The sequence below is a fragment of the Seriola dumerili genome, unplaced genomic scaffold (genome assembly GCF_002260705.1).
Source record: "Seriola dumerili isolate Sdu_G_001 unplaced genomic scaffold, Sdu_1.0 BDQW01000686.1, whole genome shotgun sequence".
NCBI lineage: Eukaryota > Metazoa > Chordata > Actinopteri > Carangiformes > Carangidae > Seriola > Seriola dumerili.
Genome location: NW_019174941.1, coordinates 307381 through 322807, shown reverse-complemented (window position 1 = coordinate 322807; position 15427 = coordinate 307381). Strand labels below are relative to the sequence as shown.

The 15427-nt window shown below is 42.0% G+C and overlaps 1 protein-coding gene across 2 annotated transcripts in view; it reads right to left on the bottom strand.

Moving 5' to 3' along the window:
- Positions 1 to 15427, bottom strand: part of lef1 (lymphoid enhancer binding factor 1) — a 50331-nt gene that overhangs the window by 33748 nt on the left and 1156 nt on the right. For both annotated transcript variants that reach the window (XM_022765451.1, XM_022765452.1), the window contains exons 2-3: positions 14210 to 14276; positions 12774 to 12901 (exon numbers count right to left, since the gene is read on the bottom strand). In XM_022765451.1, the coding sequence (XP_022621172.1) occupies positions 12774 to 12901; positions 14210 to 14276 (195 nt within the window). The remainder of the gene's footprint in view (positions 1 to 12773; positions 12902 to 14209; positions 14277 to 15427) is intronic.

Here is a 15427-nt window from a genome sequence, read left to right as displayed (position 1 = left end):
GGTATCAAAATCTGAGTCAAAAGCCTTTTGCTGCGTCATTGCTTCATCTACCTGATCAGCTGTGTGTTCCACATCATGGGAAATGTTCATCTTGGGGCCCTATGTTTGAAAACAACTGTTAAAACTGACCACAAGCAGAAAATGTTTAGAACACACTTATTTTTTTCTTCCTGAATCAATCGGCATCCCTCTCTAGCAGCTATTTATAGCAACCCCGCTGCTGCATTAACGTACTGCATGATTTATCATTAGAAGCCAGCTCTGGTCTGCTGAGTAGCTACATTCATGCCAGGCAGCACGGTGGTGCCAACATCCACATTCAACAACAACAACAACACACGAAGGCCCCCGAGAGATGAACACAAATAAAATCGCAGCACAAGCTAACTTCGTGTGGCTAGCGCGCTAAAACCTTAGCACCCCATACAATACCAGAGACAGAGAGAAAGAGGGTGAGAAAATGCAGTGCAGAATGGGGGAAAAAGTGCTGATGAGTTGCCTTATGCAGGAGCTTCATAGATCCGTCGAACAAGAGCGGATTTGCCTGCTACACCTAGATAGTGCCCCCCCCCTCCCGCTCAGCTTTTGCCCAGGTATTCTGGGTATGAATGGCTGTCAGTTTGGATTTGGGAGCTCAGCGTTGAGGGGGGGAAAATAGAGCCTGGTGGGGGTCTTTGTGTGTCTCTACCTGTGGAGACGAGAGCTAGAGACAGTACTCTTCTCACTAAGCCCAAGCTAGCTCCAATGCAACACTCCACATAACATCTGTGGAAAGGAAGGGGTAAATGTTAGCACTGCAAGCTAGCCAGGAAGAGCTGAACAGAGGCAGACAGCAGCAGGCTGTAGAGGCGCTGCCGTGTTTGCAGGGAAGGTTTTCAATGGCACACACCAGGAAAATGTGGATGGGGAGGTGATTTGAATGAGAGCTGCTTCTGCCTGAGCTGTAGAGAGTATTGACCTAGTTTTCTGTCTGTATTTCACTCAGACAGATGCGCTTCCACCCACATAATGTGTAAGAATAGAAAGAATAAAAATATTGATGGGTTAGTGAGCCTGTACCATTGATGACTTAATGGCACAAAAAATAGAAAAATGTATGAATTAGATTATATTTCTTGCGATTGGGTTAAGTATGTAGGTTATGTAACGTTTTGAAAACTGCGGGTCATGAAAAGCCCTTTTGCCTCAGGTGCTATGTCACCTGCGTCCTGGCTTTGATCTAAACTTTTGACCCTGTAGTCACATGATCAGTGCTCCTTTCACCTCAGTGCACCATTCCTCTTGAAGATAAACACATTATGTTTTTTAACCTTCCAAAATAATCTCTTTACATAATTAGACAAAGCCATGTTTTTCATTATATTACAAATTGTATCACCGATGTGGTTCTGGTTATAATAAGACAAGGATCATGTCACAGTGTTAAGAAACATTCAGGGTTGTGGATCAATCTGCAAACCTTTGGGCTCATTCACATTATGGACCGTTCAACAATACCAGCAGCCCACTGTTTGGGTGTGATTCCACGTTTTAAGGGATTAACTGGTAAAGACTACCAACAACTGCCTTTCAGCCTGGAATTAGTCATTAATCAAACCACACATTTTAGGGTTTCTTTCTAGCTAGGCGCACACGCCCCTGCTAAGATCTGAATGAAAAGCACAAAGCTATTCAAATCTGATCCCCTCCGAACAAATGGCTTTTCTCCATCTCCACAGAAAAAGGGAACACTTCAAGAACCTCTCCAAGGATCTGAACGGTCACATGAAAACTCCGCCCCGTCAATTAGCTTTGTGGCAGGGTTTTATGGGCTTTAATACAAACAAAACAATGACCATGTACAACATGGCAACGGACGATGTCTGCTTATCCCTTGATACCTCTAAAGAAATGGTAATAGTGAATTTCTGGAGCACAAAAGGAACTCCTTAGGTTCAGAGCATATGGTTGCAGCAACATTATAGGGAACACTCATGCACCTGATGCCACAAATCTGAATGATAAGCCACATAATGAACACGCAGTGGCTGTAATTCAGCTCTTAGCTGGATTTATTCATGGTGAACTGCTCCTATCTTTGAATACAATCTCATCTGTCAATTACACATGGAGGAGTGTTAGATTGAATGAGCTGTAACACGTGCAGTAGCCGAGTTATTTGAACAAAGTTTGATCTTTGGGTGTCAGTTTGCAGGGCTGAACCAATTAGTATTAGTATTACAATTAGTCAATCAACAGACAATTAACTGGCAACTACTTTAATAAATCGATTTAAGTCATTTTTCAAGCAGAGATGCCATATATTCAAATGTTATGATGTTATGATGTAACGGCATCTTTTGTTTACATATATATGATAGCATACTAAATATCTTTAGGTTCTGTACAGTCAGATAAAACAAGCAATATGAATATTGGTCACTGGGATATAATTATGGGCATTTTTTACTATTTTCTGGAAAATCAGTACATTAATCGATAACGAAGAAAGCCTGCAATTTAGCATTTCTAGACTACAAATTCAAATGCCATTACCTGTAGCTTGAAATCTTAACCAAACCAAGATATAGTAAGATGTTGAATATTTTGTTTTATGTAAAGTCTTGGACCATAATCGCTACAGGTTCCTAATGTCAACATGTGGATGACTTAATTAAACTTTCTTTCTGCTACTATTGAGTTGATGTTAAGTTCTGTTGTGTGCAATCATGTTTACGAATCTCTGCAGTCACAGGCAGCAGAATTTATGGCCGTGATGTTTTGAAATACCAATATCTATCATTGTCGGGTAGCTGTGGTAATCTATAACCTGTTTTCATAAGGTTGGGCAAGGTGGACCCACATAAAACTGGTCCAGAGGAGATTTGTGAGTCCAGGTCAGATAACAACTGTTTGGTCAAACAAGTAAAGAATAAAAGTCAAACTATTTTTTCAGCTCTACTGTTGCATCAGTGTGGAAGGCGTGTCAGCGTTTGTAAAGGGAGAACAGGAAAAAAAAAAAAATGTAGATTTGAGGGTGAGGGGGCACTGTGGGCACTTACATTTCCCCATCCGTCATATCAAAAGATAGGGGTACAGTGGGGGTGGACTGATTTGATGTTTTGATGCATTGTTTGATGACGGGCAGCTCAAAGTCGAGGATGCCTCTGTGATGTCTCTCCATTGGAGGACATGAAAAGCGTCACCTGGCCCCTGAGCTGAGGGTTACGGCTGCTAGTGGATTTAAGGGCTCCTGCTGAGCTGGACGGTGGCTCCATTGATGCCACATAATCCATTCAGCGTGACCTTTATTTTTTTTTATTTTTTTTTTTCTAGAGTCAGCTCCACTTCCCTGTCAGCCTGCCTTGTTAAAACTATCACAGACATCAAGGTGCTGATAAGCTACGTCCTATTATAACAGGACGGTATATCTAATTTATTTAATGTGTACATCCCACAAGGAAAATAAGTGCCTCCCATTAACAACCGAGTCGTCCGATGATCAAAAGAAACAAGGAGCATAAGGCAAGCTCATCAGATGAACAAACACATTCTTGCTAGATATCTTTGTGGGTTTCATCATCCTGCATCAAGTGACTGCTGAGGAAAAAAAAACAAAGCCTTGTTCTCATGCCTGTGACATCAGCGCTTACAGACAGAGCGCAGGGGAAGAATCAAAGCCGAGGCGATCATATATTTCCAATTAACTGGTACAATAATGTGAATCTGCAATTTTTCATCTGCACTCCACCCAACCTCCAAGTAATTGTTTTTAAAATCCCACACGAAAATATCATAGGCTTAAAAAAAAAAAAAAAAAAAAAAAGGCATACAAATAAAATAATCTCATAACATACGCTAGGCGGTATTAGTCATGAGCATCAAACTCCTACCACGTTCTAGATTTGCCTAAACTAGGAGCAAACATAATTGGGATAAATCTCCTCAGTAAGCCACGTAAAAAAAGCAGAAGGGTGTAAATTGTTACACTGCTGTGTGTTAAGACACTGAAACAGTTGCACAGATCAGACGAACTGCAGCAGCAGGGAAAGAGCAGCATTCAGCTCTGCTGTTTTCCTCTGTGACTTGGGGCCACTGAGTTTTTCTCCAGCCATAGTAAATTGGGCGCCTGGGGCAGGAGCCTTGGCCAAGCCTGCATTTCGGAGCCGACTGTGGAGGGCATGAGGGATAGAGATATGGCACTGGAGGGGGGACAGAGCGGTGGATGGTGGTGGTGGTGGAGGGTGTGTGTGTGTGTGTATGTGTGTGTGTGTGGGGGGTGGGGGGGTGGGGGGGGTGGAAGCGCACTGGAGGTGACATTACGCACATGTTTTAACACAAAAGAGACCTGGCTCGTTAGCACACTAACTAGCGAGCTCCATGGCAATCAGCACTCTTCATTCTTTCTGTTCTCTCTATCCACTTCGTCATAAATATGGCTACATCTGCAAGTGTAATCACTCCATTGTACTCTGATTTTTTGCTCTGCTGGACAGCAGCATGGCAGCCTGCTTTTCAGCACCTCTCCCTCCCCCCAACCCCCCTCAATCCCCTCCTTTCCCTCAAGTGCCCTCGCCTGTTCCTGGCTACTCCTTTGCTGGTGAGGCCGGTGTGTCTCACAGATTACAGAGCTCCGGTCGCTCAGGTAACAAGAGTCACTAATCTGGCTGGGGTTGAATTACGCATAATTGCCTCGGCACCGTGATTGATTTCAGCCCTGGAAAGGAAAAGACGACGGCACCCCCCCCCCCCAAAACACCCCCCACCTCCCTCCCTGCCTCTCTCCAGCGCTCACGAGCGGCAGCCAAGACTCTCCATCTAGTAGGAGGCAGGAGGCTTTGAAGAGATCAAAGCCAAGGCCGGGAGCAGTTGCGCGCCCTGGGAATACGGGAGAGAGGCTTTCTGCTCCTCAGCCCTATTTTCTAGCGTCATGTCGGATTGCAGCTGTATTGCATTTCGCCAGTTTTCTTAATGCTCTTGGTTTTGACTTTGACATCAGTGATCCCCTTCGGTTTCTTCAAAAACAAGGGGGGAGGAGAAAAAAAAAAAAGAAAGTGAATGAGGAAGAAAGAGAGAGAGAGAGAGAGAGAGAGAGAGAAAGAGAGAGAGAGAGAGAGAGAGAGAGAAGGGTGGGACAAACGAGGAGGAAGGAAAGAAAAGCGCGAGGGTAAAGAGATCTACAGACTGATTTTTATTTTCACAACTCCATAATTGGCCAGTTCAAAGGAGAGGAGGGGAGAATGTAGCATTTGTTTTCAATTCTGCAGCCGATATGAAAGGAGCGACAAACTTTTATGGGTTTCCCAAAAATTAAAGACAGGCAGCTTTTTTCACAGTCAAAGAACAGGGTGTTTTTTATGGCCAAGACCACACAAAACGAACTGATAGCAAAGCCCTCCTCTTTGTCCTCCCACAGAAAACTCAACAGTGCAGCGTAGCTCTTACGTACACCCATGTATGTGTGTGTGTGCACAAACGTGAGAGTCTGCGTCTAATATCCGTCCAGTTTATATTCTGAAAATGGTTGGACGTAGAGAAAGTAGTTTGATGTTTAGCGCTAAAACACAAAAGGACGCATGAAGAAAGAGTACGAGCTATATCCATCTATTCATTTAACTGCTTGGCTAATAAAGCCTGGTGGCGAGAAGGCACCCTTTGTACTGTAACTATGCAGGCCCTATACCAACCTCCTACACTGGGGACCATTAATATTTCAGCGCTGTCAGATACACATTGCATGTGAGCCTCTTTAGCACTCACACCCACAGCAGAAAGAAATAATGAGCTTCTGAAAAATATGAAACAGCAAAGAGGAGGAGGGAGGGCGAGAGCGCACCAGAGACTGACCAACTTCATACAACAGAGCAGCTATTGATCATAGCTCTGTTACTTGGTTGGACAAAGTGAAGGCTGTTTGAGCTTCTCTGAAGTCTGGACACAGCCGGCAGGATTTGCACCCATGTTTCACTCCTGTGGTCCTATTGTTCCCCTTGCTGCAGTTTACTAGCTGGAACACTGCTCGCCTCTATATAGACCTACAAGCTGTCAGGATGAAGTCAATAAAGCTATTCATGTTTTTACTTATTTTACGGCTGTATCAGGGAACAGTGAGGTACTGTAATCAAGCTTTTAGGGACTACTGTCCAGGCTCCAATCATGGCTAAAGACCGATCCCGGTCAATTAAGTGAGACTTGTGATGTAGGGGCATATTTTACTGATTTTTAGACAACAAAAAAATGATAATAATGATAAAACTAGGTTTGACGTTTCGTTTTAATATGTTTTTATTTTGCAGCATATTTGGGCTCAGACACCTTTACCAAGAGACCACCGCGTCACCCGCAGTCTCTTCTAGCTATGCATAGACATAACAATGCCAAGAGTGACGACAGTTACACAACTAATTGACAAAAAAACACTCCAATCATGCACCACCCTCTAGTCTCCATTTCTGATCCACCCTTACAGGAAGTCCACACCCAAGCCATTCAAACAGATCTGGGCATAAGGGACAACCTTGGTGAGGCCTTCTCACTGACCCCTGGAGATCAGTGGCAGGCTGCTGGTGAGGAGTGAAGCCCTCTGAGCAGGTGTTGTGGGCTTGAGCAGCGCTCTGTCCGTGGAAGCCTGACTCACTGGCTCCAGGCAGCACTGCTTGATTGGTTAAGCTTTATCCAATTCAGTGGGAGGATGGGGAGCGAAGAAAGTGTCATCATCTATGAGCGCTGTGCTTTGAGCGGTAACATGCCCAAAATAAACATCAACAGGGGTTAAGTGTTTGCCTGCATGTCATGCTCACAACCATGACACTCCCGATTGCTTTCCTCTGACATATAGAAACGCACATTTTTTTCATTGTTTTGAACACTTAATGTTAATGATTTTAACGTCATCTATAGCTGTCCTTTCATCTGTGTCACTTATTTCTACAATGGTAAACAGAAAAAAAATAAGATTTCTGATTATATCTAGTGCTTGCTTTGTTTGTTTGTTTTTGGGTTTTTTTTTTTTTTTTTTATATGATACTGCCTAAAAGTGGCCTCTTTAGTTTTAATGTGTTAGAAAGCGATAAGCATAACATTGAAATAAAATCCAAATAAAAATCAGCTTTATCATCTATACAAAGAAACAAACGAAAATCCTTCTTCGCTCAAATCAAAATCGTAAATCAATCAGCATGCACTTACACTACCAAGAAAAATAAATTATCCTGAAACTTCTACTGTGATTGTCTTATTTTTGGTTCTCATCTTACACAACAACGCATATCTCTCCGTCCTGGTGGAGAATCACTCTGCTCAGCTCCATTAAACAAGATGAAACGCACTGATAAGGTGATTGCAACCACATGGCGTCATTAGCGCCATGCATATGGAGCAAATGTGTCAACCAGCATCACCATACAGTGGAGGACGAGGAGAAACCTTGGCGTTAATGGCGCTGTTTATAAAACACCGAGAGTCGGCGGTACTACAAAGAGCCCGAGACGCCAAGTGTTTCTTCTGTGTGAGGTCTCTGGTGCTGTCCTTCATGTGTACACACATATTTCACCGTTTGATAGAGCTGCACAGCAGATGACATCAATGTCAGCGCAGCTCTTTGATACACACGCTGCCTGACTGAAGAAAACTACTAATCTGATATATATGGCGTAAAAGGAGGCAATTACACTTCTACCTTTTGACAGTTACTAACTATTACATGAAGGTATTTTTAGACTAAATTATACATAGCGACTTTATCATCCTAAAGACTACTTAAAGGAAATGAAATGAGCTGACAGTGGGATGATCATATGGAGTTCAGCTGCTTAAAGGCAAAATGCTACATTCAAGTTTAATAAACTTCACACAGTATGTCCACCCTGAAGTCTGACTTTGAGGGGAAAAAAAAAAAAAAAAAAAAAAAACTACACAAGGTGCCATAAGCTGCCATCTAGAACATTATGTGTGTACATGGAAGGCTGCTGGTAAATGTAGTGTTCTCTTTAACAGGGATCTTCCACGGTAGTGCTGGGGGCATGAGCTCAGGACAAACATGGCACTGAGGGACACCAGAGCGGTCCTACCAAATCCCGTTAGGTAAGCCTGGGTTAGTGATTCCACGCTGCGAGACACTGGCTAGCAGATCCGTCACGTTCCCACTACATCAAAGGAAAATGCAGCACTACACCCCTCCTCCACACACACACACACACACACACCCTCTTCCTCGCCATGAGGATCTGCAATTGAGGGTCCAAAGGGAAAAAGAGTGCACGGCAAAGGAGAGGGAGCTCTATAAACTCCCCCCACCACAGTAGCAAAAATCGGCTTTAAAAAAAATAAAACATATCAGCGGTTCTATCCGTTTCTCTCTTCAAGCCCATGACCGTAAGACTGTATTTACACCGCTGCAGATCACCAACACATCTTCACAGTCAGGTGAAAAACCTTGAATTATATCTCTGCACTATCGACATTTCAGGACCAGGAACATGCAGCTGTGTTTTTATCTTGTCAACGATGCATTTATGAGTTTATTCAAGGGTTTTCGGTCGGATGTCTTGAGCTCAGGGGTTGTAGGATTTGTTTAAACCCATGGAGGAGCATGTAAAACAGGAGTTTTGTGGTTTTAACTAAAAGGAGGGGGGTGGGGGGTGTTTATGTGACAACAGTGACATGCTCTGAGAATGTATTTCAGGTCATTTAAAAATATGTCCTGCCCATCACATGCGTGTTGATCTTAATTTAGAAACTGTCATTTCCAAATCCTGACTTGAGTTTAGGACACTGGAGGATCACTTATTGAAAGATAAGACAAAACCCATCAAAGTGAACTTTTTTTCTTCTACACATCAAACCTGGAATGATGACATCCTAAATGCTTTGAAGATCCTACTTCACAACCACTATGGGACATTCTATGATAATTCTTACCAAGATCGTGAAATCATGTTTGTAACAGCAGGAGGTATGAATCACTGTGTGTAGACAAGGCTCTTCACAATATCTAACACATCTTAAACTCCAAAGGTACGGCAGTGATTGAGAGACAAGGTTAGGGTTAGTGACCGTTAGTCACGAGTGACCATTTTCTGCAGTAACCTAATTTCTTCCATACCATTTAAACCGTGTTTCCTTAATCTGGGTAAGAAACTAAAAGAAACTTAACACAGCTCAATTTCTTCTAAAGAAGTCTGTTGTTTTTACCATGTATATGCTTAACCTGGGTTTCTTTGAATATGTCCACATGTGGTGGAATGAGCAGAGAGATCATTTCACAAAGCCGTGCTTGTCCTAAAGCTGAATTTTAAGTCAGACTAAAAATTGAAATAATTTTGTTGATTTCTGCAGCCAAACACACGGTCATTTGCAAAATTTACACATTCGCACAAGTAAGAAAAATCTGTGCTCTTTCAGGTACAGTCCCGTCACTGTGTCATCAGCCCAAAATAAATCTCTACAAGCTGAGGAGTCACAGATATCACTAACACACTTATAAATATATCAGGCAATTTCCTGCTTCAACAACATGTTTTCTGTGCATATTAAATGTAGACAAGGTGATGAATAATGTTATTCTGGAATATGATAAATGATAATCTCTTTAAATTATAAACAGTTAGGAACCAGTTCCAACAAACACAATGCCCCTTGGCTCCATGAAGGAAGGGGGCACATCGCCTAATGAAATGGTCCTCACTGAACTTTTAGCCTGCAGACTCTCCATCCTAAAACAGCTATAGGTTTACATAAACATCACCGGATTCATACCACACCAGTGACTCTTTGATGTGGTCAGCGTTGTTTGAAAACCACATTAACCATACAGTAAATGAAACTGAACACCATTAGGCATCTTGACACCAAAATCTCAGCTATTGTGGCGGAGGCGACCTATCAAGCTAGAAGCACTAAAATCTGCTGACAATCAGCAACTCCCCAACAGCTCCATCATGACTGGACGGCATGTGCAGGAATGTCATGGTCAATGGAAATCAATCTAAACTACTGGGATTGGGGGCGGCGGTGGGGCTAGGGATGGAAGAGAATGAAAGAGAGAATGTGCCTTTGATCTCAGTGAAAACCGATCCCAGGCCTGCAGATACTGTGGCTGCGATGGCCAGCAGCAGAGGCAGCAATCTGACATCAGTGAGAAAGCCAGAGGACTCATGTTCCGTGATCCTTCCACCAAGCCCTGGCTCTTTTTATTGGATAAGTGAGAGAAACGTATATAAAATGACTACCGTTTTATTGAAGACAGGGTGAGGGGGGAAAATTGGGTGAAAAAAAAAAATAAAGCAGCCATGGTAAATGAAATGAAAGCAGGGCTTTAAAAGTTTTTGGCAGCGAGTACGCTGCCTAACTGCCTGGCCTAATTCATCTGCAGTGAGGGGTAATTTCCTCTCATATAGTCAGCTGGTCTCCATACAGACCTCTACGGGTTTTTCAGTGCATACGATGGGAATAAAATGATAAAACTGACCAGAACACAAGCCATAAAAAGAATTTGGAAAGCATCATACTCTCATAAACTATTGAACTGAAGAGGGTGAATCATGAGGTAATTCAGGATCACGTTTTCTCCACAATGTCACTTACTTTCACCCTCTGCAACTTTGGCAGAGGGGAAGCAATGCAATTTTAACATCATTCCATGATAGAGTTGCGTATGAATGAAGATCCTTTACACGCAGCATGTGGCATCTGCCCCCGACAATCACATCTGCCTCCAAAAGCCAATTCTTATAGCAACACAACTCACATTTCAAAACTTTACCCTGATGAAACTAACTCATATGCACTGCAAAAGCACAAACAACCCAGGGCTTTTGCTTCCTCTGCACCATGTGTGAACGTTTCCTGTATGGAGGCACCAAACCATAGCCAGACTGAGGTTGGTTGTCTTCCCAAGTGTGATACAGAGACGTGGACAAAACAGGATTAGAGTGGACAGCTGTTGGTGTGCCCTGCGTTTTATGTCTGTCTTGAGAGGAGAAATTTGCAAACGGGACAGACACAGGAAGCCGCCAGTGAGAGACCTGCAGCTGGCCTGAAATTAATACCGTTACAGGGACGTTTTCTCCAACAATACACGCCACCCCAGGTCAGTGCTATAAACTCCTCTGCAAAGGCAGCCTCAGAGACGTGATGCTGGCTTTAGGCCTCCCTCAGTCATGCTGGGCTAATTAGAGGGCTTACTTGGGTCATGTAGACATGCATCACCTAAGATTTTAACAAGATGAGAAATACTTTATATCTCATGCTAATCTGCTGGAAAATATGGCAGGCATTTGCTTCACATATGGTTGTCAAGAGGACAGGTGTCAACGATGCTAGCGCAAGAGGTTAAATATTGTACAGAGATACTACACAACAACAACAACAACACAAACATTAAATGCTACAGACATGTGGAGGTGGGTGGAGTTTAAGTTTGGAAGACTGTCCTTTATACATCAATTCTTTCATTTATTTTAACCCCCAATTTATAATTATAAGTCTGAGTTGTTGGCACATAAAATGTGAATGATTTATTAATTTTAAAAAAGGGAGGGTTTCCTCATTGAATCTAAATATTGAAATCAAAGCAACTAATTAGTCAATTAATTGTTTGGTCTCTTAAATCTTAAGAAAAAAAAACGAGTACGTATCACAAGTTTTCACAGCCCAGAGCAACATCACAGATTGCTTATTTTCTCTAACCAGCAATCCAAACCACAAGCTATTCAATTTACAATGAATGGAAATGGAGACAAGCAGGCAAATGTTCACATTTGAGAATCTCACAACACTGAATGTTTGCAATTTTTACTGAAATAACAAAATCAATTATCAAAATTAGGGCTGGATATAGGTCTTAAGTTTGCAAAGTCTTGTCACATCTTGAAGTACCGAACTGAGTATTGCAATTCTTTTAAAGTACCATGAATCTTATATTAAATTTCATTTCATTTTTTCTGATTTCTGCTTACTTTATCAGTACGGTCTGAAAAAACAACTGATACCATCAATGACATTTAATATCATAGGTAATGTTTTTAAAGTGTAACAGCATAACTCATGATAGACTCTACAGCCATGTTTGCAGAGTCTGTGGGCAGGTAAATCAACAGGTTGCCTCCTCAGTCTGCACACTTCTATGTTACAATAACAGAATATGTAGCATTACTATGAGAGAGTTTACAAACAACTTCTGTCATCTATCGTCAGTGGTCTTTTAAACTGTAGTATCTGAAATCGTGCCAAAACTCGGATTTAACCTGAGCAGGTGCAACAAGCAAGTTCAATCGCCGTTGTCTATCGCCATACTCCACGCTCTGCTTTCCGTCTCTCAAGCACATGTTAATAAACAAAGCGTACTTGTTGTTTCAGACCAGCACTTACAGCATCACTTCACAACCTTTTGCCAGTTAAATAGAAACCTCTTCACTTTAACCCCGCCCCCAAAGAAAATAACTAATATCATACTTACAATTTAACACTGATTCTAGAGACATTTTTTTGACCCCTAATTAAAATCGCCAATGATTTATTTTCTGACAAATGACTGATCAAAATTTGACTTCACTAAATACACATACATATATACATATATGTTCTTGCCACGAAAAATGTATGAAATGCTTATACCATTCACTAACTGAGATGCAGAGATTCTCAGATGTAATGCTAATTTTTCTTTTGTCTGACTCAGGCAAAAAGTTGTTCTCAGTTCTGAGCTCATGGCTGTACCAACAGCATTTCATGCCCTGATGCCATATGAGTTAAACTGATAAAGTGATACATAAAAAACAAGAGAAAGTACTGACCGTTCTGGGCATGGGTGGTGAGAGGGAGCCATTGTTCATGTAGGAGTCATTGTTCATGTTACTCATCATGATGTAACCTGGGTAGCCCGGGTACGGATGGCCTTTGCTGTACATGTCTTGATGCTTTCCTAATAAAAAAATAAAAAAATAAATAAAAAAGGTGGAAAAAAATAGCGGTCAGTTTGTTGTGTGTTTGCATAAAGAACAGGCACAAGCAAGATTTAAACAGCAGGTATACAAACTCTCCCCTCAGTGTGGCTTTAAAACACAAACAAATCTTAAAGATGCCAAATTCCAAATGTGTTTTAGACAATAAACCATGCACGTAATAATGACAAAGCTGAACACAAAGTTCTGCCTCTGCCTGTTTTGATGCTGTAATGGTATCGCTGTCGATCGCTTTAACCCGTGCCCTATTTTGCCTCAGCCTTTTGTTTGTGCCCTTTCTTCCCGTCTTGGAGAGGAGGGTCGCATTATACAGAGGAACAATGGAGCCCCTCTGTGCCAATTAGCACCAATTAGAAGAACATACAGACTGTGTCAAAACAGGAGACGCCCCAACTGTTCCTCTATGCCTTTGACCTGAGAGGGGGAGATTTATACAAGAGGCCTCAATACAGCGCCACTCGCCACTCAACTGCGCGCTGCGTAATAAGGCCGGGGGGGTGGGTGTAGGAGTGTTTTTTGGTTTACAGCCTGATGGCAACATGGATCTTGTTGTGAAGAAAGCCAGTGTTTGGTTTGAGGGGGGATCCTATTTTGGAGTGAAAGGGGAACAAAGAGAAGACACACTTCTCCTCAAAGCCCTATAATGATGACCTGCAGCAGTGGGGTCAGACTACAATAGCCAGAGAGCAATGAGCCCCGAGCGGCAGCAACATGTTGCATGTGACAGTGCAACCGCAGAGCTGATGTATGTGGGTAAATAATTTACTGGGGGTAAATGCATAATAAGAAGCACAAGAGCCAGATAGAAATGTGATTTTGAACTATCTTCAATCGTGCCACATTTTCCAGAACGATTATTCTCAAAATAAAACAACAGGGGAAAAAGAAGGTGCACAATCATCCTCCTTTCACTTCAAGTATTCTTTGTTTTCCAATTTCTGCAGGTACCCTCATCTGTGAGGTAGGTAACAGGTAGCTGTGTCCATGAAGGTATAGCATGACTAGACCTGACCAGACTTGGATCAGAGATTATCTGTCTGAGAGCAGCAGAAACAGGGGGCTCTGATAAGAACAGGACCAACAGTGCAACAGTGTGACTGATCACTTCTGTGTGGGGAAAGCGAGGTGGTGCTTTCTCACACTCACTTCTCATGCTACAGCACATTATTCTGAAAATCCAGGGTTTTATTGCAGCTAAATGGCACAGGGACTGTAATATAAAGCATAAGTCAACTTAACAAGCTCTTGCTGAAGGCTGTGTCACTTACCATCTTCCGGATGGTCTCGGTGTTTTTCATGATATGAATCTTGCGGTATTTGGGACTGTCTAGCTGCCTGTAAAAAAAAAAAAAAAAAAGAAGAAGAAAAAGAAATAAAAAGAAATGAAATGATGCTGAATCAATTAGGAGGGCCTTCAAAGGCAGTTACACACGCAGACATGGTGATACGGTCAGACACCCACAAACAGTGCTGGGACAAATGTTGTCCCTTTGCTTGTCACCAAAGCAGAACAAGCACACACACACACACACACACACACACACACACACACACACACACACACACACACACACACACACACACACACACACACACACACACACAGCACTATCTATAGAGGGGTGATGGAGCAGCCTGCATCAAAGCTTCAAAAGAACCACTTAATTAAGCTTCATGTCCTTAAGGAGCTTACAAATTAACTTGTTTTCAGTACCATAGGTCCACTCTCATTTTCATCTCTCAGTTTAAGCCTCCTTCTAAATTCAAATAAATAGAGTGTATTTGTGTTATAAATTAAAAGCCTCAGTGAAAAGTGAAATAAAATCATCCCATAAAAAGAGAAAATGGTGCAGACAGTTTTAGCTTAAAAAAAGAAAAAAGAAAGAAAAATTCCCTGCACTTCACACATCCATTTCCTTTCTCTTTTTGAATCAGAATTGGGAAGAGGACCTCTTTTTTGGAGTTCAGACCCCTCAGGATGGCTTCAAGCTGAGCGAGGGAACTTCGCTGGATTCCTAATTAACATTCAGCCTCTGTCTCGTGCGTCTCTAGGACATTTGGTGGTGAATGTGTACAGTCTTGTTCAGGATGTGCCCAAAATTTCATTAACACTGCGGTTAATGACAAAAACAGCCAACTAACTTTGTAGTGGGGAAGCTGCAGCCTGCATCCTGAGGTCAGTGCACGGGGTAGACGGGATGCAGAAAAAAAAATTAAGTAGAAATTTTAACCGTGATGTTTCATACCTACTCTGTGTCTTTGTGTGTGCTAGTAAAATGCAAGTACCGAGTGTAAAGCAGGAGAGCAATAATTTTAGAAACATTAAAAATTCATAATTAATAATTCCTCCATTGAGATTCTACTTGCATTTACATACACAATGAATTCAACACATTTATACATTTAAGAATTTCTTCTGATAAACACATCTTGCCTCTTAATATTCTTTATTAATATCTGAGCAGTGAGGATGGGCCAAAACAAAT